General features: G+C 61.2%; 1 protein-coding gene across 4 annotated transcripts; it reads left to right on the forward strand.

The window, feature by feature from the left end:
- The first annotated feature begins 84 nt into the window (after nt 1-84).
- Nucleotides 85-23010, forward strand: ZNF710 (zinc finger protein 710). 4 transcript variants are annotated; one of them, XM_015638788.2, is made up of 5 exons: nt 85-358; nt 19140-20562; nt 21132-21323; nt 21729-21903; nt 22208-23010. In XM_015638788.2, the coding sequence occupies exons 2-5, from the start codon at nt 19168-19170 to the stop codon at nt 22378-22380; spliced, it is 1935 nt and encodes a 644-aa protein (XP_015494274.1). In that variant the 5' UTR covers nt 85-358; nt 19140-19167; the 3' UTR covers nt 22381-23010. The 4 variants fall into 4 exon arrangements, with proteins under 4 accessions (XP_015494274.1, XP_015494273.1, XP_015494270.1 ...); XM_015638787.2 differs by lacking the exon at nt 85-358 and adding an exon at nt 2741-2859; XM_015638784.3 differs by lacking the exon at nt 85-358 and adding an exon at nt 13601-16973.
- The last annotated feature ends 725 nt before the right edge of the window (nt 23011-23735 follow it).

The raw sequence follows: 23735 nt of genomic DNA on the forward strand, positions 1-23735 counted from the left end.
CCGCGCGCGCCGCCAGGGGGCGCACCAGCCCCGCCAGGACCGGCAGGGGCGGGGCTATGCGTTAGGCCACGCCCTCTTTTAAAGGGACAGCGACTCTGTCTGGACGGAGGGGGCGTGCGCGTGGGCACCGGCGGGGTCAGAGCTCACCGGCCACCGCCCGGTCCCGCTCCCCCCCAGCACACACCCGCCAGGGCCCGCAATAACGCCCTGCGCTGGGGAGTGTCAGCAAGAGGCGGGGAAATCCCGCGTGGCACCGGGGGGCAGCCACGGGCCCTTGCCCGGGGGACACGGACACGGTTCCTCGGGGCCGGCGGGACCGCCGGGCACGGCGGGGGACATCGAGGGCAGGGAGAGAAGGGTCAGTGTGCGCCTCGGTGGGCTGGGAGGAACGGGCAGCGGGAAAGGGACAAACCACGGAGTGACCGGGATCAGGACACCGCGCGTCCTGATTGGCTGATGCGGCTGCAGCCTCGGGCCTCCGCGCTCTGATTGGCTGAGGCAGCATCCTCCTGAATCCGGGTTCTCATTGGCTGAGGCAACAGTTCTGATTGGCTGGGCCAGCATCCTCCTGAATCCGTGTTCTCATTGGCTGAGCTGGCCGCATCCTTCTGAATCCGCCTTCTGATTGGCTGAAGCGCACGGGCAGCTGCTCCCTGACAGCCGGAGGGGCCGGGGCTGGCCCGGTCCCGCTCCGGTTCCCGCTCCGGTCCCGCTCCGGGTCCCGCTCCGGGTCCCGCTCCGATCCCGCTCCGGGTCCCGCTCCGGGTCCCGCTCCGGGTCCCGCTCCGGTCCCGCTCCGGGTCCCGCTCCGGGTCCCGCTCCGATCCCGCTCCGGGTCCCGCTCCGGGTCCCGCTCCGGGTCCCGCTCCGATCCCGCTCCGGTTCCCGCTCTGGTTCCCGCTCCGGTTCCCGCTCCGGGTCCCGCTCTGGTTCCCGCTCCGGGTCCCGCTCCGATCCCGCTCCGGTTCCCGCTCCGGTTCCCGCTCCGGTTCCCGCTCCGGTTCCCGCTCTGGTTCCCGCTCTGGTTCCCGCTCCGGGTCTCGCTCTGGTTCCCGCTCCGTGTCGCACGGTGCGCCCCACTCTGTGTCGCGCCCTGTTCCCCGCTCCGTGAGCCGCCCCGAGTCCTGCCCGGTGTCCCGCTCCGTGCCCCGCTCCGGGTCCCGCTGGGTCCCGTGTCCCGCTCCGTGCCCCGCTCTGGATCCCGCTGGATCCCGTGCCCCGCTCTGGATCCCGCTGGGTCCCGTGTCCCGCTCCGGATCCCGCTGGGTCCCGTGTCCCGCTCCGTGTCCCGCTCTGGATCCCGCTGGGTCCCGTGTCCCGCTCCGTGTCCCGCTCCGTGCCCCGCTGTGCGGCAGCTCCAGGCACGGCCCCGGCTGGGGCACCCCCGGGAATTCAAAGGAGCGAATCTCCCTGCGCCTCGTCTCTCCCCGTCACTATTGGCAAATCTTTGTGCAGGCAGGGCCATTTCCAGGCCACGTGCGGGGCGAGGCCGGGCTGCGAGTGCGGGAGGGAAGCGGCAGTTTAGGGACCGGTGACACCGGCCGCGTCCGGGCTCCAGAGGGCTCCAGGCTGGGCCGGCGGGCAGCGGCGGGGACGTGACGGGATGCCGGGCGGCCCCAGACAGGCGGGGGGGATGTGAGCACCGGCAGTGGCAGTGGGGACAGAGCAGGGAGCTCAGTTTTCACCAAGAACACACAAAAAAAACCAGAAAAGCAGAAGTGAGCCCAGACAAAGGGCTGCGTGTGGAGACAAACTCTACTGCGATTAGTCCGGCCGGCGCCACCTGCTTCCATGGAGATGAGAATCTCCCGACACACCAGTCGAATCACGGCTGCCTCCTCCGCATGCTGCTTCTTCTATGGGGAGGAGACCCTCCTCCTCTTCCTCCTCCTCTACGTCCTCCTCTTCCTCCTCCTCTACATCCTCCTCTTCCTCATCCTCCTCCTCGTCATCCTCCTCCTCCTCCTCACGGTGGAAGCCAAAGCCTGCAGCCCGCAGATCCCTGGCTGTTGGCACCCACTCTCCTTCCCATGCCACATCCCATCCCCATCCCTCCCTTTGGGAACCAGCTGTCTCCTGCTGCCACATCTCCACAGCTCGACCTCTCCCTCTCCCTTCTTGGGGGAGCCAGCAGCACCCCCTTTCTTAAACCCTCCAACTTCTGGATCACCGTCTCCCCTTCCTATAGCGCATCCCATCTCACTCCCCTCCTTTGGCCACCTCCTCCCACCCCACCCCTGCACGCCGTGGCCTTTCCCTCCACCTCTTTGTGTCGGGTGAACAGCATCCCCCCCAAACCCCTCCAATTCCTGTAACATCCCTAATTCCTCTCATCCCGTTTTTGGGGAAAAGAGGAGTCCTTGCCATCAATCCCCACAAGCTTTTTGGGGTGCACGTATCCTTTCCCACCCCCATAGCGGGGGAGACCAAGGCCCAGCTGGATATGGGTCTCTTGGGAAGGTCACCCCCCCTCGGCATCATTCTATGGGGTCACAACCCCCCAAAATGAAGGGTGAGGTAGAAAATGACCCCTGTGCTTCTGGAGGGGACATAATGCAGGGACAGTGTGGGCATAGGGCTCTCATCGACCACTCCCACCCCCATTCCCCCCACCTTTGACCCCCCCAAACTGGTACCGAGGGCGGCCCCGGCTCCGGTGCAAGATGCTGCTGAACCGGGGGGGGCGGTTCGCCGTGGTCGGGCAAGTTGAGGAGGGGGAGGAAGATGAAGGGCGGGCGAGTTAGGAGGAGCTGCTTTGCATCCCTTCACGTCAGTCCTGCCTCATTCCCTCCTTCTTCCTTCCTGCGCACCCAGCGCCGGGCCCGGAGCCGCCGCCGCCGCCGCCCCGTGGAGCCGCCGGTGAGTCCTCACCGGACCCCCCCGCGCCCCTAAAGCCCACCCACCCCCTCCGCTTCCAGCGGGGGTACAACAGCGGGGACACCGGCATGTCGCCGCCTGCCTGCCCCGCGCCACAGAGACGGGAGCGATGGCGGCGGGAGGGACCGGGAGGAGCGGGGAGGACGGGGGTCCCGGCTCTGTGCGTGGGGCCGCCCCTCCCCTGAAATCCCCCCGAGAACTTTCCCGTGGCCGCACGCAAACTTTCTCGGCCGGGAAAGTTGCGGGGAGGGCGCGGGGCGGGGGCCGTGACCTGTTGCGGGAGGGGGGAGCGGCGCAGGGAGGGACCCCCGGAGGCATGGAGCGTGGGGGGATGCTCGGGGGACCGGGGGTCGGGCGGCACCGCGGGCCCGCTCCCCGCGCCGTGCCCCAAGTTTAGGGAGTTTCCTGGTGTTTGCGGCCGGCCAGCGGGAGGGGTCCCGGGTGGGGTCCCCCATGTCCGCAGCAGCACGGTGCTCCGGGGAGTGAAGCGGGGCAGCGGGGAGTGGGGGGTTACTCCCCACACCAGGCAGGTCCCGCTTCGCCTTCGGTCCCGGGACACCCCGGGATGTCCCGGTGTGGGACCTCCCGGTGCTCCGTGGCGGCTCCGCAAAGGCTGGGGGGCCTGTGAGCTCTGCGCCCAAGCAAGGCACCGAGGGGAGCTGTGTGAAAGCCCTCCGGAGCTCTGGTCATAACAGGGTGCAATGGATAAATTAGTCATAATTAATTACTTAGGCATCAGGATTTTTCTTGTGAGCAACCGTGTAGGAAGAGGAGGGTGAGCAGGGGGAATAGGGGCAGCCCAGAGCCTGACCTGCCCTGGTCTGGAGCCATGTGGAGCAGCAGCTGGGGCAGCGCTGGCTGGGCTGTGACCATGCCCTGCTCCCACCCTGGGTGACAATATCCTCACTGCAGAAGCAGCCTGGGACAGCCACGTCCCCCTCGCCTGGGCCCAGCTCCTCTCCTGCAAGCAGCTTTGCATCAGTGCCCTCTTTATGGGTCACACCGTATCCCTCCAAAACGGGAAATAGGAGCTGAAGCTCTGCTGCACCCCAGGACACATTCCCACCCTGGGAAACTGGGGGGTGACCTGTAGGGTCAGACGTGGGTCCCTGCAGCGGTGGGAGTGGACCGTGGGTCACAGCTCATCATGCTGGCATTTTGGGCTTGGTTTAATCCTTGAGAAGGTGTTTGTTTCGGGTGGTTTTATTGGGCCATTTTCATTTATCACCTAGTTTGGGAATCCCGGTGTGGAGAGGGAGGAGCATAGGCACTGTCCCGCTTTGCTCTGCAGCTGAAAGTACCGAGGAATCTACAGAGCAGTGGGTTTGTACCTCCAGGAACATGCCAGCATCACAACCCATGAGAGAGACTGCACTCCTTTATTTTACAGTCATTCCTTGTGGGGAAGTCAGCTCCAGCTCAGCCTCTGCTTGAGCCCAGGCTCTGGGCATGTCCCTGGGGTCTGCCAGGCCAGAGCCAGTGTGGGGATGAGAGGTGGCCTGGTGTCAAGGGGCTTCCTGCTGGCCTTGTTCCCCTCTGCCACCCACTCCCAGATTTGGTTTCCCAAGCCCCATCACATCCCTGGCTCAGAGTCCTCCTGTCTGGGCTCAGGTGCCAGCTCCTGGAATGCCCCAAATACCTGTTCAGGGCACATGTGCCATGGAGGTGGTGTGGTGGGGCTGGAAGAATGCTGCAGGATGCCCGGGATGTGATGTGCCAGCAGTGCCCCGTCCCATCCTTTGTGCTGCCTGTGGCTAGAGTCTTCAGGATGAGTCACGGTCCCCCCAGCCGAGCTCTTCCCGAAGGGCTTGACCCTGGGGACAGAGACCATGATCAGCGACAAGCGTTTTCCCTTTGTTCCTGTGTCCCACATTTTCTCCTCAGCCCTGTGCACACTCTCCTCCTCCTTCTCCCTCACCCTGGCGAGTGGCTGCGGGTCGGGCGTGGGAGAAGAGCTGGCGCAGCCCGTGCCCAGCAGGGCTTTCCCTCAGCCCCAGTTTCTGCCCAAAACCAAGTGAAATGTGTCAGTCAGTCGGGAAGGAGGTGCTCCTGCTGAGCTGGGGAGGAAGGTCTGTGTTTGGGGGTCTGTGTTTGGACACTGGGGGCCTGCTCTGCTCGCCTGCTTCACCTCCAACAGAGGAACAGGGCTCTCCCCCCTAAGGGAGCAAGCAATGATGAACTTTCCTTCCCAAACTTTAAATTAAAGGGGACAAACATGTTTTTGGCTTTTGCTGGCCTTTCCTTGCAGCTGTCCATCTGTCATTTGAGTGACAGGGGAGTATTTCTAATGAAAAACAACAGGAACAATGTGTCAGCACCTGTGGGCGGCTCCGCAGTGTCCCTGTGCTGTCACCTCCTGGTCCTCAGAGTGTTTGGACAATGTTCCCTGCCAAGTGTCACAGTTTTTAGTTAAAGTGGCCAGTGTCTGGGTGCTGTGCAAGGACAAACTTGCAGACAGTTCACTTGAATCTTGTCCAGATTGGCTCCAGGGATGACTCAGGGATAATGGGATGCTTGGGAACGCCTTGGCTGTGAGAGATAGAGAGGTCTGGTGGACAAGGTACATCTTGTGGCCCTGAAGATTCAACACCAGGTTATTCCAAGCCCCATCCACCTGGACCTTGAACTCTTCCAGGGATGGGGCAGCCACAGCTTCTCTGGGCAACCTGTGACAATTCCATCTCTCTGTCAGTCTGGTGCCATTCTTCCTGGCACTCCAGGTCCTTGTCCAAAGTCCCTCTCCAGCTCTCTTGGAGCCCCTTTAGGTGCTGGAAGGAGCCCTTTGGTGTTCCTGCAGCCTTCTCCTCTGCAGCCAGAGGCAGGCAGGGCTTGGCGGAGCAGAGCCGGCCGGGCCGGTGTGGCAGTGCCGCAGCGCGTCCGTTCGCGAGGAGCGGGCAGGGAGGAGGAAGCAGCACGTGCTCATTGTTTTACCTCCACTTCTCGTCCACGGGGACCCACGCTCGTGCCTGGGCAGTGAACACCCCGAGTGCTGGGCTGGGGAACGGGAATTTCCCGGGGACTGCGGGTGGACGGCGGCAGGACGGGACGGTGAGGGGCTGCTCGTGCTCTGCAGGGAGCCTTCAGTGCCCAGCTGGGACTGACCCCGGCCATCAGAGCCACGCCAGGCTGGAGCCCGTGTCCTGCCCGTGCTGGGGGTGACCTGGAGAAGAGGGGGAGGAAGGACAGGCAGAGCTTCCAGAGGAAGAGTACTCACCACTGCCTCTAAATTTACCCTTCCTGTTTCTCAGCAGCAGCATTGTCTCATGCCCATTCTCTGTGGTGTCAGGCCATTGTCCCCTCTCTGCCTCTCTCCTGGCGCCCTGTCCCTCACCATGTTACCCCGGTTTAACCAGCTCTGTTTCTCCTGTTCCTTTGCTTTCAAGTTTTAATCCCAGTGTGCTCCCTGGCCACTTTTCCCTTCTCTCACCTCCAGCCTGTTCCCACACCCACCATCCCTGCCCGTGTCCCACAGCACCAGCCCCTGGCTCGAGGGTTAATCTGGGGGCTGGGCAGTTGCCAGCTCCCCTGGGCTCAGGACTGGGAATCCATGAGCAACCTGGAGAGCAGAGCTGTGAGGTTTCCCTTGAGGAGCTCTTTGTCCAGCCCACGATGGGCTGCTCTTGAGGGAACCATGGAATCATTTTGGTTTGACAGGACCTTTGAGAACACAGAAGCTCAGGGCAGCCTGGCCCGCTCATCCCAACCTCCCCAAGAGATGGGGAGGATCAGGGACATCCTGCACTGGCCGGGAGGATCAGGGACATCCAGTACTGGCTAGGTGGATCAGGGATGCCCAGGACCAGCCTGGCTGGTGGCTGCTGATGGGAAGAATTGTTTTTGTGGTTAGGATGGATGTTCTAAGGAGCTGCTTCCCTTCACAGGGATTGTGAGGGTCTCTTTCCTCACAAAGGACTTTCTACTCTGAATCCTGACCCCTCTGCCATCCAAAATGTAGGCATCTTAAACTCCCAAATCAAACACCTCCCTGCTCCATGCCAGTCAATTCTTTGTTTGTTTATGGAGCTGGCTGAGAGTCGTCCTTGCCAGGCACAGCCTGACCTGCCCTCCTGGCTCTGCCCTCGGCTCTGCTCCAGGGCCACCAGTTTGTCCTTGCTGTGACCATTCTGTGCTTGCTGTGCACAAAGTCACCAGCCCTGGAAGTGCTGAAATGCTGTGTGGACGTGGCACCTGGGGACATGTTTTACTGGTGGCCTTGGCAGTGCTGGGGAACGGTTGGGCTCTGTGATCTCAGAGGGTTTTTCAGCCCTAGTGATTCCATGATTCCAGCCCCAGCTCACTGGGAGCTAATGCCCCTCAGAGGAGCTCTGACCTCGGGGCCAGGAGTGCCCTCTGGAGAAAAAATGCTTCCCAGAGGCAGCAGCATAGGCAGATCTGGCTGAGTTTCCTCCACCAGAGCTCTGAATCTCTGCTGAATCCCTTCACATCCATCCCCACCTGCAGAGCCCGGCTGGGCCATCGCTGAGCTCGCCTGCCGAGAGCTAGCCCTGATTTATGGGGGCTCCAGTGCTTTGGTTTGGTTTTGTGATTATCAACAAGGGACACACAGAAGGAAATTATTTCAACAGCTGAATATTGTGTGTGTTTATGGGACTTTCTGGCTGTGAGAAGGAAGGGCGTGAAGTGCAGGGGTTGTGAAGATTGGGATGAGAATGGGCAAGTGGTACAGACCCCAGGGTGAGCCAGAGCTGCCAGAACTAAGACAGAGACAGCCCAGCCTCACTGAGACCTTGGGAAATATTAATTAGGATGAGTAAATGGTGCAAATATCCCCACCCCACCACTCACCGGCGGGATTTGCCCAATGCATCTCCCTGTCCCACCCAAGAAGCCCCCTGCAAGCACTTTATGCCAGGCAGGTGATCCATCCCCCAGAGCCCACAGCAGCTCCCAGGCCAGGTTCATCCAGCACTGGCTGTTTTCAGCAGTGGGACAGCCACAGCATTGCTCCAGTGAGTTCCCGGTGTGCTGAGTTGTGTCTGTGTCATCTGTCCAACCACTCACACACTCTGGACAGCAGTGCCAGACCCCGTTCTTTCAGCTCCTTTTCAAGAGATAAATATGTGTATTTTTGTATAAAATCCTGGCCTCTGTGCAGAGTCAGGAGCTCTGCAGGAGCTTTCACAGCATGATGACACACAAAAGCACACGTGCAATAAGCGGGAATTGCGTTTCACCCTGGCCCTGTGAGCTGGCAGCAGCGTGCAGCCAGCACAGCATCCCCAGAGCAGACACCTCTGCCTTCCCCCCAGGAAAAGCAGCCAAGTCCTCTGCTGCTGTGGATCTCAAAGACATTGGCCACACAGACAGGGAGGTGCTGTGGGGGCAGCAGGCACAGCTGGCTTTGGGCCATAAGGGGATATGTGTCTTCCACACCTGGCTTGGGTCAGTCCTGAGCTGGGAACTCATGAACTGCCACCAGCAGGGACCTTTGTCCAGTGCCTCCTGCTCCATCTGTCCAACCCAGCCTCCCAAACACTCGTGCCTGCCTTGCTCAGCTGTGCAGAAAAGGATCCGAGACGTTTCCCACCTTGGGGATCTGAAAGAAGAAGTGGTGTTGGCAGCTGTGCAGTTGGGTTTGTTCCCGTAATGGTGTGACACGTCAAAGAGCCTGGTTGTTGGGAAACTGGGAGTGGGACATTCCCAGGTGGCCTGGTGCAGTGTGTGGAAGGGGGCTCAGTGCTCCCCAGTTCCTGCCCATGGTGGAAAGCTCCGATTCTGTCCCCTTCATTCAGCCAGGGTCTGAGAAATGGCACTCGCCGTGTTTGGGCCGTGTGGGCTGGGTTCTGCAGCCGGCTCCTTGAATCCACCTCATCCAGAGGTGACTCCTGAGCCACAGGGCTGGAGGCCGGTGTCCCCCATGCTGGTTCAGCTGTGCCTCGCTGACTGGGACCTTCCCCATCCCTGAGGCAAAGCACCGTGGCTGGTGCTGTGCTCAGGGGTGTCCCGGGGGCTGTGGAATGTGGGGGCAGTTTCTCCAAGGCAGAACAGCCTCAGAATCTGGAGCTGGCAGAGCAGACACAGCCTGAAGTGTCCCCTGCCCTGCAGCCCCCGGCCCAGCACAGCAGCCCTCCGGAGCTGGGAGGGCTCCCCAACTGGCAGACACACACGTGGAACATTATCCAGTTGAGTATTAATTATCACGTTCAAATTAGAACCCCTCAGCTATGATTAACTGATTACCCAGCCCTGCAGCAGGGCCAGCAGCTGCAGAGATCGTGGCAGAGCTCAGCAATGCCTGGCTGTGGGGGCACAACATCCCCCTGGGGAGCAGCAGCCCCCAGCCCCGCCGGGCTCAGGGACCCCCTTCCCTCCTGCCTGGGGTGAGCTGCAGGAGAGCAGTGGGGAGCAGTGGGGAGATGTGCTGGGCTGGGCTGGGATGTGCTGGGATGTGCTGGGTTGTGCTGGGCTGGGATGTGCTGGGATGTGCTGGGATGTGCTGGGATGTGCTGGGCTGGGATGTGCTGGGATGTGCTGGGTTGTGCTGGGCTGGGATGTGCTGGGATGTGCTGGGCTGTGCTGGGATGTGTTGGGCTGGGCTGGGCTGTGCTGGGATGTGCTGGGATGTGCTGGGCTGTGCTGGGATGTGCTGGGCTGTGCTGGGATGTGCTGGGATGTGCTGGGCTGTGCTGGGATGTGCTGGGCTGTGCTGGGATGTGCTGGGCTGTGCTGGGATGTGCTGGGCTGGGATGTGCTGGGATTTGCTGAGCTTCCCTGTGTGCCCCAGGGCCGGTGTGAGGGGTGCAGGGCTCAGGGGGTGCTTCCCATACTCAGCACGTGGGGAGACTGAACCTGTCAGCAGAATCCCATGTGCTCAGGGTATTCCCCTTCCTCACTGCCGTTTCCTCTGGTGGGACATTGCTGGTGCCACGAATGGATCTGGGCCAGGCCTGCATTTCCGTTTGTCTGTCCTTGCACAGGACAGAGCCTGGGGACACAGGGACAGCGGGCCCAGGAGCCACCGTCCTGCAGAATGGACGGGCTCCACACATAGGAATATCAAAACTGGACCAAAATTATTGCCAAGCGTAAGGGCAGCAATGCTCTTGAAAGTAACACCCTAAAGTGAGACCCTTCCCACTGTGGGGACCTTCCCTTGCACCTGAGCAGCTTTTCCACATCCCACCAGGCAGTCTGTTCCCTTTGGGGTGACAGACATCTCCCATTTGTACCATTTTGGGTTGGTTTTCCCCTTTTATAGCCAGCTGGGTCACACACACCAGGATTCCTGAACTCCTCCTGCCTGTGTGCTGTCTCCTCAGACCTCTGGCCACATTTATGGCTCTGCCCCGAAGTCCCAGCAGTTTATGATTAACCCCGGCCTGGGGATGCTGAGCAGGAGCTGTGCCCAGCAGGAGTGATGCCACATGGGCTCATTCCTCTCACCCTCAGCCCCGGGCTGCTTTGGGGTGGGATGGCATCACACCCACATCTCTGCAGGACACCAGGGTGCCTCTGTCCCAGAGCACATGCTGTCCTGGTGGGCTCCATGTCCAGCGTTCTCCTCCCCCTGGGTGTCACCTCCCTTTGTCCCACATCCCAGCACTGCTCTCCCCCTGCTCCTTGGTTCATTTTGGGCTCGTTGGGCACCTTGATCCATCTCCACACGCGAGGGTCTGCTAACCCCTGCCACTGCTGAAGATGCTGAATGAACCGGGGCAGTGCTGGGCCTCACAGAGCGGGGTGAAAGCCCCGTGGGGTCTTTGCAGGCAGGGGTGGGTCCTGGCAGGTTTGGGACTTGCAGGGCAAAAGGGGCTGCACCCACCCTTTGTCCCCTGCAGGACCTAGCACAGCATCGGGCTGGGTTTGCCTCTGCCACAACCATCCCAGCTCCTTCCCTTCAGGGTTTGGGGCTTGACCCGAATTCACACTTGTTCCTAGGGGTTTGTTTTCTCGGGGTGTTTGCTCCTCCATTTTCCTGAGGAATAGTGAGGTGGTGAAGGTCCGGCCCAGCGCTGCCGAGTCCCATTCCCTTTCTGTCCCCATCTGTGTGTGTGAGTGCTGGGAACGGGTTTGTCAGCGCCTCAGCGCCTTTCAGGGTCTTCGCAAAGACCAGATTTATTTTCTGCTATGCTGAGAATTAGCTCCCCTTTCTTCCTCTTCCCTCTGCCCCCGCTGGAAAGAGAGAGAATGCAGGGAAGAAGAAAGGATTTCCATCGCGGCAGTGATTGGCACAGCCCTGAATGAGAGGTCATTCCAGCCGGCTCTTTCTTTTCAGGGCCCTTTTTTCCTGCTCCCTGTATTCAGGCTGGCAGCATTCTTTCTTTTCAAAGCTCCTCTGTCTGTCTCTCTCTTCCCCCTCCTTTATTTTTCATCCCTTTTCTTTACTTTTGCTGTCTTTTCATTCTGTTTTTCTCCACCCCCTTGGGGCTCCATTTTTTTCTTTCCCTTTTCCTCTATTCAGTTCCTTTTTTTCTTCTCGCATCTCTTTTGAATAGCTCCGCTATTTTCGGAGAGGAAAGGGACTGTGCCGGGAAAAAGCCGTTACAGCAAGGAGGAACTTGAAAGTCTTTTCTTTCCCTGTTTATTTCATTTAAAAGCAAAAATTGTTTTCCAAGGCAGAGCGAGGGTTCTGTGTGCAGCCTTTGAAGGCAGGCTGGGACAGCGGCAGGGCTGGGGGCCCTCCCTGCTCCCGGCAGAGCCGCGTTTGCCGCGGTCCCAGCCCCGCTGGCAAAGCCCTGGAGCTCCGGGGCTCGGGGTGGGGGAGCTGCCAGAGGGGGTCCAGGCAGCAGCAGCCCCTCTCCCTCAGCTCACCCCACTGCACTTACCCGACTGAAAGGCTCTTCCTGCCTCAGGAGCAGCAGCATTTGCAGGGCTGACGTGACCATAACCTCCAAAGGCAGGTCCGGGGTTTGTGCGCTGCAGCCCGTACCTGTCTGCACGGGGTGGGAATGGTGTTCGCTCCAAGGGAAAGGGGGGCTGGCACAGGGAGCCCCCGAGGACACGGGGGATGTGCCAGGACAGAGCAGGGCCAGGTGTGCAGGGCGTACACTGGACACGGTCAGACTCGAGGGGCAGCGTTCGGTCCCGTCCCCAGAGGAAGGACAGGAAGGGTGGCACACACTGCCACAAGGCCACGGTGATTCTGAGGGAACCCCGGCTCTGCAGGTGAGGCTGGGCCCAGCGTCACTGCTCCTGCTGCCAGCGGAGCTGGGCTGGCTGTCACCGCTCCCTGGGCCCTGGTGCCGCGCTCTGGGCAGGGCTGTGAGGGCAGAGGAGCTGGAAGCGTGATCAGTTTGCTCTGGCAGGGAGGAGATGCTGAGCCCTGTGGCACAGCAACACGAGCTCCTTGGGAAGGCAAGTGGGGCCAAAAAAGAATCCCCAAAACGCTCCCTGCCTGGGCTCCACTCCGAGCATCAACCATTGGTGGCTTCCGTGCAGCTTCAGTGGGACTTTGGTGCAGTTGTGATACAACTTTGGCCAGGCTTTGGTGCAGTTTTGGTGCAGTTGTGATACAACTTTGGCCAGGTTTGGGTGCAGTTTTGGTGCAGTTGTGATACAACTTTGGCCAGGTTTGGGTGCAGTTTTGGTGCAGTTGTGATGCAATTTTGGCCAGGTTTGGGTGCAGTTTTGGTGCAGTTGTGATACAACTTTGGCCAGGTTTGGGTGCAGTNTTTGGCCAGGTTTGGGTGCAGTTTTGGTGCAGTTGTGATACAACTTTGGCCAGGTTTTGATGCAGTTTTGGTGCAGTTGTGATACAACTTTGGCCAGGCTTTGGTGCAGTTTTGGTGCACCTCTGACTGCTCACAGAGCACAGGTTTTCACCCCCTGGTTAGAGCAGAATGCTGGCTCCAGCATTAGCTCTGGCTCTGGCTCAGCCCAGACAAAGCTCCCTAAAGAGACCTCCCCAGAGCAGGGACAGCGCTGGTGGCCACGGGCCTGCTCTGTTGGGCTCCTGGCTGTGCCACAACTCCAGAGTCCCGTGGGAGTGACCCCGAGCCAGAGCCAGGCTCCCTGCTCCTTCCACTGGCCCCAGAGCCCAGAGCAGACTGACTTCCTCCCATCTTCCCACTACCCCCGTGCCCAAATGGATGCAATCAGGACTCAGAATTTCAGGAAACACCTTTTCTGCATGAATTTTAGTCTGCCCTTGCTTTGCTGTAACACAGAATTTGAGGGTGATCTATGGCACAGGAGCTGCTGACTTCTGTGCTGGCTGTGTTAGGATCCTGGAGTCAGGGAATCCCAGGTTTGGAGGGAGCTCAGGGATCACCTGGTCCAACCTTTTCTGGGAAAAGTCCAGAGGGGCTGCAGGTCAGGGCTGTCAGGTGCTGGAGAAGGGGTGGCAGGCCATTGTCACCCCATTGTCCTCGGCCAAGGGACACTTTGGGGTGTGGGCAGGGGTCCCGTGCCAGGCGTGTGGGCTGCAGGAGGCCGGGAGGGGGGCCAGGGCCTGGTGGTTAATTAAATAGATCATTTCTTTAAAGTGAGATTCAAATAATTGTAACCCTGAGATAGAGAAGGCATTGGAGGAGATGAAAAGGGAGAGAGAGAGAAAGGAAGCAAAGGACAGAGGTTCAGAATGGAGAGGGAGATTAGGAGAGAGATGAAAGAGAGAGGAGAAAGATAAGAGGGAGAGAGGGGACAGATCTCGGCGCGAGATGGGCGTTGCCAGGGAAACGGGAAGAATGAGGGAGCAACTGGAGGGATGGAGGAGCTGAGGATACTGGGGGTGGGGAGCGAGGGATGGAGGAACAGAGGGATAGAGAAGTGAGGGACGGAGGGTTGGAGGGATGCAGGAGAGAGAACGGAGGGGTGGAAGAGCAGAGGGATAGAGCCTCAGTGTCAGAAGGAGGAAAAAGGGGATTTCCAGCAGAACAGGAAGCAGGAGTGGGATGTCACAGCTCAGCACGGGTGCCTGTGTGCTGGGAAGAACATTTGGGATGGCAGCTCTGTCCCGCTGCAGTCAGTGGCCGCAGCACTGGCTGCTGTCCTTAGCCTGACCCGCTCACCCCAGCTCCCACTGCTGGGTCCCACATCCCTGGCAGATAATGGAGGAACCAGGCAGCTCTGTGCTCAGCAGACTTTTGTTCTGCAGCACTGGTAACCACTGATTATTTGAAAGTCTTTCCTTTTTCCCTCCCAGTCAGAGTTTGCCAATAACCATACATTTTCAAAGGGGTAAATATTTGGGTCCACTGATTGATGGACACAGTGATCAGAGTGAGAATGTCCCAGTTCTGTGGAATATTCTCAGAAGAAGTACCCGTGGAGAGGCAGGGGAGGGTTTGATATGCTCTGATAACCCCCTCTCCTCCATGAGCCCTTGTCTTTCCCAGGGCCTCACTTTCCCCAGCTTGGCTTTCCACCTGCTCTTATTAAAAACATTATCAACATCCCTCTGCAGATCCCAGGCTGAGTCCTTTGTTTTGTGAAGCCAAAGTCCCCAGAGGCTTCTCTTCCTCCACCCAGAAGCGCTTCAGTGACACGCGTGATGTCACGTCTGTCACCGGCAGGAGATTGCAGGGGGCGGCCGCTCTCTGATCCACTGACAGTGGAAGTTTCTTTTTTCTGGAGAACTTCTCCCTAAAACAAAAGTTTTCCATTAAAAAGGTAGTTTGACAGTATCTAGTGTGGAGACACGGCCTGCATTTAAAGAGATGTTTGTTTTCTGTGGCAGCAGCACCTGGCCCCCACGGCTCCTGCCCACTTCTCAGAGCTTTGGCTCATTTGTACAGCAGTTCCTCTGTATCAGGGTCAGTTCTGGGGCAAGAAGCGCCAGTTTCGGTTCTGCCACGGTGTGTGGAGCCACTCCGTGGGTCAGCACACATCACCAACACAGAACCAGGGCCAGGCAGTGCAGCCGAGGTGGCTCCCAGATCCTTGGGCTGGTGCAGGACTGACATGCTGGGTCAGGTTTAAGAATCATTTTAGTTGTGATTTTCAGGAAAACAACATTTTTCTGTTTGGAAATGGGGGTTTGAGCAGCTTTATATGAAATCTGCAGGCAAGATGAAAGCCTGTTTTCCCCTTTATTAAATTTAAATGAAGGCTGCTTTTGAAAAAGAAAGGAAAATAAAATCAAAGGTTTTCTCACAAATATCAGATCCATTATCAGCCATTTTCTGGTAAAAAGTCTTGAACAGTTTTACTACCTCCTTCCCCGGTGAGAAGCCCCCCTGCCCAGGGTGTCACTTTGTCCTGGGGCTCAGTCCTTGGGAGCTTTTCCCCCAGGTTCTGCAGCACCACATCTGTCCCCAGGGAACCTCCCAGGAGCCCCCAGCACTGGGAGCAGAGGGTCTGCGGAAGGGTCCCGCAGAGAGCTCTGTAATGGGGGTCCCACAGAGGGGATAGCAGGAGCAGGTCCTAAAAGTCCTCTTTCCCTTGGCACCAGGCTTGTCAGGCAGCCTGGGAACCTGTGCAGGGGATCAGGTGACTTCAGCTGCAGCTGGTGCCAGCTCTGGCACCTGCTCACGTGGCTGCCCTGGCGAGCTGAGGTGAGAGCAGAGGCAGCAGGGTGGGCTCCTGCGTGCCTGCCGGGGGTCACTGCTGCTTGGCTGAGAAGTAAATCAATCCCCCAAGCCATCTGGATTTTGGGTACCACTGTCCCTGCCCTGCAGGAATGGCTGGGTGAGAGTTGGTGGGTGCTGCTGCCTCTGGGGGGGCGAGGGGAGCTGGGAATGGAGCCAGCTGCCAGGCAAGGGTTGGTGGTCACCAATGCCTGGTGGGCACTGGGGCCGTGCTCCCTGCCAGAGCTGCTCCCGTGGGGCTGTGGCTTGGATGGCTCCGACCCTTTTGTCTCAGGTGTTCCAGGCAAACCTGTGGGTGCAAAGGTGAGGCTTCTGTGGGCTGAATGTTTTCGTGCTGCTGAAGCGAGGGCGTACCAGGCTCTTATCTCGAGAGTGGTGGCGCTGGCCGAGGGGCCGGGTGGGGTGGCACAAGGATTGGGCAGGTGGGTGAAACCAGGAGAGGTAAAACAGCAAAGGGAAGGGAAACGTGTCCACACACACACGGCGCTCAGCCTGGTGGCTGGAAAATCTGGAATCCAGCAAGGAATGTGCAGCGAGTGGAGAACCTGTTGTGCAGATGCTGCTGCCTGAGAAGTGGGTATTTGGGGGGCTAATCATGGAGCAAGAGAGGAAAATAGAAGTAAAATAGCACAAAGAAGTGAAAGCCATGAAAAAAAGCTACTTTAAGGGACCAGGTGGTGAGTGAGGAGCTGGTGGAGGCTCTGGCAGGGGCAGCCAGGGCAAGGGAGGGCAGGGTCTGCAGGATGTGCCAGGGCAGAGCCTGGATCTCCCCAATTGTGTTGGGAAAGATGAGAGGAGAGATTGCACCAAAACTAAACTTTGGAGTGGGAGGAGAAATGATGAAAGAACCCCAAATTTCACAACTCCAAAGGCTCAGGGACAGCAGCCACCAGCGCTGGCCCCGGGTGCATCCGTCCTGCGCTGTTGGGCAGGGGGAGATGGATGAGTGGCCGGGGAGCTCGGCACAAGCCACTGGCAGAGGGGACATTGGCAAGTGTCTGCGTGACCCCGGCGAGTGGGAGAAGGATGGGCAGGCGAGGGTCTGCATCGGGAAATGAGCTGGAGGGACCCGAGCCTGGCCCAAAGGGCCGGACTTGAAAACTAAAGGTTCTTAAGGCCTGGAGGAGGGTTTGGTTCCCAGCAGCGGCACTGGAGAGGGACCCTGAGCGCGGTGGGTGAAAGGCTGCGGGTGCAGCCGCGGCTCTGGAGGTCCAGGCTGGGCAGGAGGAGGAGGAGGAGCTGGAGGAGGTGCCTGTGTCGGTCCGGGAGCAGTGCTGGGACAGGAGTGTGTGCCGTGTTCTCCTGCCCGGGCACCGTCCTGCGGCAGCACCGCGGCCCGGAGCAGGGGGGCTGGCACTGCTCTGCATTCCGGGCTCTGGGCAGTTTCCTGGGGGAGTGAAATACATGACCCCACCTCACTTGCCGGTGTATTGGGAAACGGTGTTTCCAGCTGCCTTGGCAAGTCCCGAGGCGTGAACAGGGAAGTGAGAGCGGGAAGTGAAACAGCCGCCCCTGCCCTGTTCCTGCTTCCCCGTGCGCTGCTTGTGCAGCAAATCTTCTGCAGCGTGTCCCGGGGCTCGCGTGTGCGATGGAGACAAGTGCCGAGAGGTTTGTGCACACAAGGCTTTGGCTTTCCTGCTCAGGAGGGGAGCTCATCCCCTTTCCCAGTGCCCAGAGCAGGATCCACATTTACTTTCCCCTAAAAGCCTCTGTTTTGGGGTGGTTGTAAGACCCCCTGGGACTGGCCTGGGGGACATGTGGGTGCTTTGTTCTAGCGGTCGCCTTGTCTCGTGGCGCTTGTTTTGGGGGGCAGAGACCCAGCACCATGCGGGGGGGGGCCCTGACCCCTCTGCCGTGCTGGGGTCGTGGGGAGAGCAGCTGGGTCCCCTCTGCCGTGTCCCCCCTCCTCTGCAGCTCAGGGGCCCCAAGGAGCCCACGGGAAGGGGGTCCCAGCGGGCGGGGTACGGCCCCGGGGCTGTTCGGCAGCCAGCAGCCGCCTCCCTGGCCGATCCCTCTTCTTCCTCCCAACCCTCCTCCTCTTCCCGCCACCGCCCTCCCCCACTCCTTGCTTTGTTTCGCTGCCTCCGCACTCCCCTCATCCCCTTCCTTCTCCTCCTTCTCCCACCCCCATCCTCTTCCTCTCCGTCTTCTCCCTGCAGCCCACAGCCGCCCGTCCCCTCCGTTCCGTCCCTCCCGAGCGCTGCCCGCCGCCTCTCCGGGGTACCCGGGCAGGGGAAGGGGTACCCGGGCAGACGGGGGTGCCTGGCTGAGACCTTCCCCTGGCAGCTCAAGCCCGGGCAAGGTCCCCTCATCGGCTGTATCTGACCCTGGGCCGAGCCACCAGGGCCAGTGCCAGCCCCGAGGTGGCCCAGCAGATGGGAGGGACCCGGTACCCCACAAGTCTGCGGGCAGCCAAGCCCCCGTGGTTGGTGTTGCTCCCCTTCTCTGTCTTTTCTCAAACTGGTTCTTGACCTTCCCCCTCATTCCATCCTCTTCCCCATCCCACTCCTTGTGCTGTGCTGCTGTTTGGGTGTACAGGGCGCTGGTGCCAGGGGACACTTTTGGGGTCGGCAGGAGCACAGAGAGGCCAATGTCCCTGGCCATCCCCAGCGGCCCCGTAGCCCACCTGGCCGCAGCGATGGTGCCCAGGCACTGTGGGGTTTCCCTTCTCCAAAGTGGAGGTTCATCCCACGATCTCACGCTGGGCAGGTTCTCCTGGGACTGTGACAGGATCTGGCTCAGAATTTATCCCTGATTTACCTCCCCCGCAGGATCTCTTTGTTGTAGCTGCAGGAATAATTGTATTTAGGAGAGCACTCCTTCAGCAGGAGGAAGCGGCAGCTCCCAGGCACATCCCTGCCTGTCATCACTGGCTGCTGGGGGGTGCTGAGGGGTGCTGGGACCCCCGGGGAGGTGTGCTGGGACCCCGGGGGGGTGTGCTGGGACCCCGGGGGGGTGCTGAGGGGTGCTGGGACCCCGGGGGGTGTGCTGGGACCCCGGGGGGGTGCTGAGGGGTACTGGGACCCCCGGGGGGTGTGCTGAGACCCCCAGGGGGTGTGCTGGGACCCCCGGGGGGGTGTGCTGGGACCCCGGGGGGGTGTGCTGGGACCCCGGGGGGGTGCTGAGGGGTGCTGAGACCCCGGGGGGTGTGCTGGGACCCCCGGGGGGGTGTGCTGGGACCCCGGGGGGTGTGCTGGGACCCCCAGGGGGTGTGCTGGGACCCCCGGGGGGGTGTGCTGGGACCCCGGGGGGTGTGCTGGGACCCCGGGGGGTGTGCTGGGACCCCCGGGGGGGTGTGCCGGCCACCAGGGCTGAGCCAGCACAGCCTCTGCCCGTGCCTGGGACCACTGCTAGGTGGCCTGCAGGGTCTGGGCCCTGTCCCTCATGCTCCCTGTGGCCTGTGCTGCTGCTGCGGCTTCTGCCAGAGCTCAGAGGCACGCTCAGCTGTGAGCAGCTCCCAAAATGTGCGAGCACTTGTTCCCTGGAGTCCCTCCGAGCAGCTGGAGGGCGTGCCGGCAGCCAAACCCCCGCCCCAGGAACTGACAGCCCATCCAGAGAGGCTGACAGTGGGCACGGATCCAAGCTTCCCTCCTCCTCCCAGCCCTGCAGTGGAAACCCCTGGGGCCACTCTGGCTCCGCATCCTGGGGTGTGTGCTGCTGGGGACCCACGCTGGCATCACCCGTGACAGCCTGCGCTTCCCTGAGGAAGGGAGTGAGGGCACAGTGTCCGTGGGGAGCTGCCGGGGGCTCAGGGCCGTGTCTCTCCCTCCTCAGCCATGACAGCGTAGGCCGGCGGCGGGAGATGATGAATCGGTTCAGCGAGTGCGGGACGCAGACGGACGCGGTGGTGGTGCTGTCCCTGGCACAGGCTGCGGTCCTGGGCCTGGTGTCCGATAATGAGCTGCTTGGGGCCACCGTCACCCCGACCGGCTTCTTCCCGGGGCTGGCCGGGGAGCAGCTGGACAATGCCACCATGGAGCCTGGGGAGCCTGAGGGTGAGGAGCAGGCGCTCGGGGACGGGCAGGACGAGGACACCCTGGAAGCAGACTCCTCCCTGGAGAAGCACGCCCGCAGGAGGAAGAGGCCACCCGTGAGGCTGATGCCCAAGGTCAAGAGTGAGAAGGCGGAGGCGGAGGCAGAGCCACCGTACAGCGTGTCCGTCCCTGGGGACGAGGAGGGCGAGGGGCAGCACGGCCACGAGCCCCAGCCCGCAGAGCCCAGCCAGGAGCCGGCGGTGCAGAGCGGTGCCGTGAAGATGATCGACCTGGACACCTTCAGCAGGAAACCCCGACGCCTGCGGCACCTGCGCCGGCATCGGGAGCTGGAGGGCACCGAGCGCCGGCGCAGGGGCGGTGACCTGGCCAGCGGCACCGCGGGGGCCCCGCAAACCGTGGGCACCTTCGAGGCGGGTGCCCCGTCCCCGGGTGAGGCAGAGGCCCCTGCACCGGCATCCCCCGAGCAGGTGAAGAGCGAGCAGGGCTGTGGCTGGCAGGAGCCGGGGGAGCTGGAGGCGGCCGGAGGCACTAGCGAGCACAGCAGGAAGGCGCAGCTGGACCGGCTGGACATCAATGTGCAGATCGATGACTCCTACCTGGTGGAGGCGGGGGACCGCCAGAAGCGCTGGCAGTGCCGCATGTGCGAGAAGTCCTACACCTCCAAGTACAACCTGGTGACCCACATACTGGGCCACAACGGCATCAAGCCCCACTCCTGCCCACACTGCAACAAGCTGTTCAAGCAGCCCAGCCACCTGCAGACCCACCTGCTGACCCACCAGGGCACACGGCCCCACAAGTGCGGGGTGTGCGGCAAAGCCTTCACTCAGACCAGCCACCTGAAGCGGCACATGCTGCTGCACACCGACATCAAGCCCTACAGCTGCCGCTTCTGCGGCCGCGGCTTCGCCTACCCCAGCGAGCTGAAGGCGCACGAGGTGAAGCACGAGAGCGGGCGCTGCCACGTGTGCGTGGAGTGCGGGCTGGACTTCTCCACGCTCACCCAGCTGAAGCGGCACCTGGCCACGCACCAGGGCCCCACGCTCTACCAGTGCCTGGAGTGCAGCAAGTCCTTCCACTACCGCAGCCAGCTGCAGAACCACATGCTGAAGCACCAGAACGTCCGGCCCTTTGTCTGCACCGAGTGTGGGATGGAGTTCAGCCAGATCCACCACCTCAAGCAGCATTCGCTCACGCACAAGGTAGGGCTCAGGGTCCTCTGGGGTGCTGCCCTCATCGTGCCCGGAGGAGATGTGCCAGCTCAGGATGTGGGTGCTGGCAGAGAGGAGTGTCCCAGTCTTGTGAGGGGGTGGCTGGTGCAGGTGAGCAGTAGCACCTGTGGCTGGCATTAGCTGGGGTCACTGACATGCAGTGAGGGGGTCCCTGGGACCCAGCCCCTGCCTTTCCGGGGGTTCCCTTCCTCAGGGAGGGAGTTTTAGACCTGCTGCAGGGTAACCTGGGGGGTCCTGTCCGGGAGCTGTCATGGCCCCTCTGGGCAGGCTGTGTGTGGGTGTTCACCCTTTTCCAGGGGCTCGTTAATGGGGTGCAATTGGGCTGAGCCCCAGAGCAGAGCTGGCACTCAGCTGCACTTACAGAGCCTGTCCAGCCCCCACCTGCATGTTGCTGGGCTCTCAGATACACCCTGTGCTGTGCCCTGGGCTCTCAAGGAACACATCCCTTGCCCGTGGGGTCCCTTCTCCACTCGTGTGTCCCCAGTGCCTGGGGGTCTGCCCAAGCTCCCCCCGGCCCACAGCTCTCCCACCCCTGGCAGGGCGTGAAGGAGTTCAAGTGCGAGGTGTGCGGGCGGGAGTTCACCCTCCAGGCCAACATGAAGCGGCACATGCTGATCCACACCAGCGTCCGGCCCTACCAGTGCCACATCTGCTTCAAGACCTTCGTGCAGAAGCAGACGCTCAAGACCCACATGATCGTGCACTCACCGGTGAAGCCGTTCAAGTGCAAGGTACCAGCGGGATGGGGGGGCTGATGGAGCTGGGGATGCAGGAGCACAGCTCCAGCTGTGCTATGCCCCCAGGAATCTGGCCAGGGTGAGCCCTCGGGCACGGGAGCGGCTTTGCGATGCCTCCCCTGCTCACTTGGGCGTGGATTTATCTGCTGCAGGCTGTGATGAGAGCATTGCTGCTGCTGAAATCACAACCAGTGCCTCTGTCTGACCAGTGCTGGATGCTCTGGAGCTCCCAGCAGCATCCACACTGTGTCCCCAAGCCCCCCACGCAGAGCGGGAGGAGGGATGGAGGGAGGGAGCCCCGTTACTCTTGGTGGGAGCCCCAGGGGACCCTGGGGGCCAGGTCTGCGCTGCAGAGCCTTCGCCAGCTCTGGGGGCTGACCGTGGGCACACTGCCGGCAGGTCTGCGGCAAGTCCTTCAACCGCATGTACAACCTGCTGGGGCACATGCACCTGCACGCCGGCAGCAAGCCCTTCAAGTGTCCCTACTGCTCCAGCAAGTTCAACCTGAAGGGCAACCTCAGCCGGCACATGAAGGTCAAGCACGGGGTGATGGACATCAGCCTGGACAGCCAAGGTGGGTCCCCGGCGCGGGCTGGGCATCGTGACTGCCCCACAGCCCTGGGAGCTGGGCATCGTGACTGCCCCACAGCCCTGGGAGCTGGGCATCGTGACTGCCCCACAGCCCTGGGAGCTGGGCTGTGCCGTGCTGGCTGCGGCAGGTTCATGTCATCTCACCCAAGGGTCACCCCTGCCAGTGACCCAGATCCAGCAGGGCTGTGGCTCCCGGGGAGTTTTGGGCTCCAAACCCAGGGAGGGGGGAGCTGCTGGTCCCAGGCCTCCTCACAGGTCCATCACCGTGTCCCTGTGCTGACTCCTAGATGCCATGATGGAGCTGGCTGGGGCTGACCACACCGAGCTGGATGGCCAGCAGGAGATGGATGACTTCGAGGAGGAGAACTCTTACGGCTACGGGGCTGTGGGCAACCCCCCAGACGAGCACACGCTGGCCGAGCAGGCCATGAAGGAGATGGCCTACTACAACATGTTGTAGCCAAGCCTGGTGGGGCTGTGGGGGCTTGGTGGGGTTAAGAGGGGCTGCAGCACCCAGCCAGGCCCCCCAGAGCTGGAAGGATGGCTTCCACCGGGCTTGGGGAACACAGGGATGTCCGGAAGACTTTGCTGGACCTGCCTTGACTCTGTTGCTGCCCCCCTGCCCCTTCCTGCACCCTGCCCCTGGTGACTTGAAGCTGCAGGCAGGGGAGGCATGACCCAGCAGATCACTGAATAAGGGATGGAAGGGGCTGCTGTGGAGCAAGATGATGAGCATCACTGATTATTCTACCTCCTGGGTCCCCCCTCGCTGCACAGGGGTTCTCCCTGATGGGCAGAAGCCCCTGCCCGCATGAGGAGGTGGGTTTGCATTTCCCACTCCCCCCAGGGCTCCCTGTGCCAGGCCCTGGGACGCAGAACAGAGTATTTTCATAGCTCAGGGTGCAGTCAGCGCCCACAGCTCTGGGTCTGGAGCTGCAGCCAGCGGTGGATCCGGGGGAGGCAAACCCAGCCCAGCCTCAGCAAATGATGGTATTTTGAAAGTAATTTATTTTTTTCAGATGTGCCGCGTGGTTGGATTTATCTTTTCACTGAGTTCAGTTCCCTTCAACCAATGTGCTTTGTAAACCCGTGTAAGCTGTGTGGTCTGTGTGGGGAGACGGGTTTGCGAGGGGCTGAGGACCAGAGCGGGGTGTTGGGCAGAGCCCCCCGTTGAGGAACTGGCACCCCCTCCTTGCCCCCCAGGTGCTCTGGGGCTGGAGGAGAAGGCTCTCACTGGGGCAGCCTGTGAGGTGGAGGTTTGCTGCCTCCACGCCCAGGGATTTGGCAGGGAGCTGGGGCACTGCTGAGTCTGGGACCACTCTTCACTCTGTGCCCCGCAGAGGACTCACAGCACCCACAGCGTTGCCCCCCACATGGAGCCAGAGCTGGGCTGGGGCCTGGAAAGCGTCAGGACCTGGGCACCAGCCAGGGCACAGTCTGGGACACCTGTGCTGACCCCAGACACACCCTACACTTCCCTAAGCACCATCTGCCCCATCCCCAAAAGCCCTGGGCTGGTTCTGGGCGTGGCACCACTCAGTTCCCCCCACAGGGCAGTGTGCCTGCCACCCCTGTCAGCCAGCCTTGGGGCAGGATGGAGATGGCCACAGCCTTGGCCAGCCCAGACCCTTAGCATGGCAGGGCTGTGGACCCCCATATGCTGCCTTCAGGCCAATGCCAAAATGCTGCAGGTCCCCCCAGGCTGGCAGGGCTGAGCTGAGGGGTCTGGCTGCCCCCCGTGCCCACAATGTAAAGCTGTTCCAGATGCTGTGCCACGACTGGGAGATATTTAATGGCACCACACGGTTATGGGGT

This window comes from Parus major, chromosome 10 (assembly GCF_001522545.3).
Source record: "Parus major isolate Abel chromosome 10, Parus_major1.1, whole genome shotgun sequence".
Taxonomy (NCBI): Eukaryota; Metazoa; Chordata; class Aves; order Passeriformes; family Paridae; genus Parus; species Parus major.

Excerpts from the sequence above, each read along its gene's own strand:
- ZNF710 (XM_015638784.3), top strand. The coding sequence starts at position 16,954 with ATGGAGACAAGTGCCGAGAG. Across the intron at positions 16,974-19,139 it reads ATGGAGACAAGTGCCGAGAG|CCATGACAGCGTAGGCCGGC; the intron begins GTTTGTGCACAC and ends CTCCCTCCTCAG. Across the intron at positions 21,904-22,207 it reads CATCAGCCTGGACAGCCAAG|ATGCCATGATGGAGCTGGCT; the intron begins GTGGGTCCCCGG and ends GCTGACTCCTAG.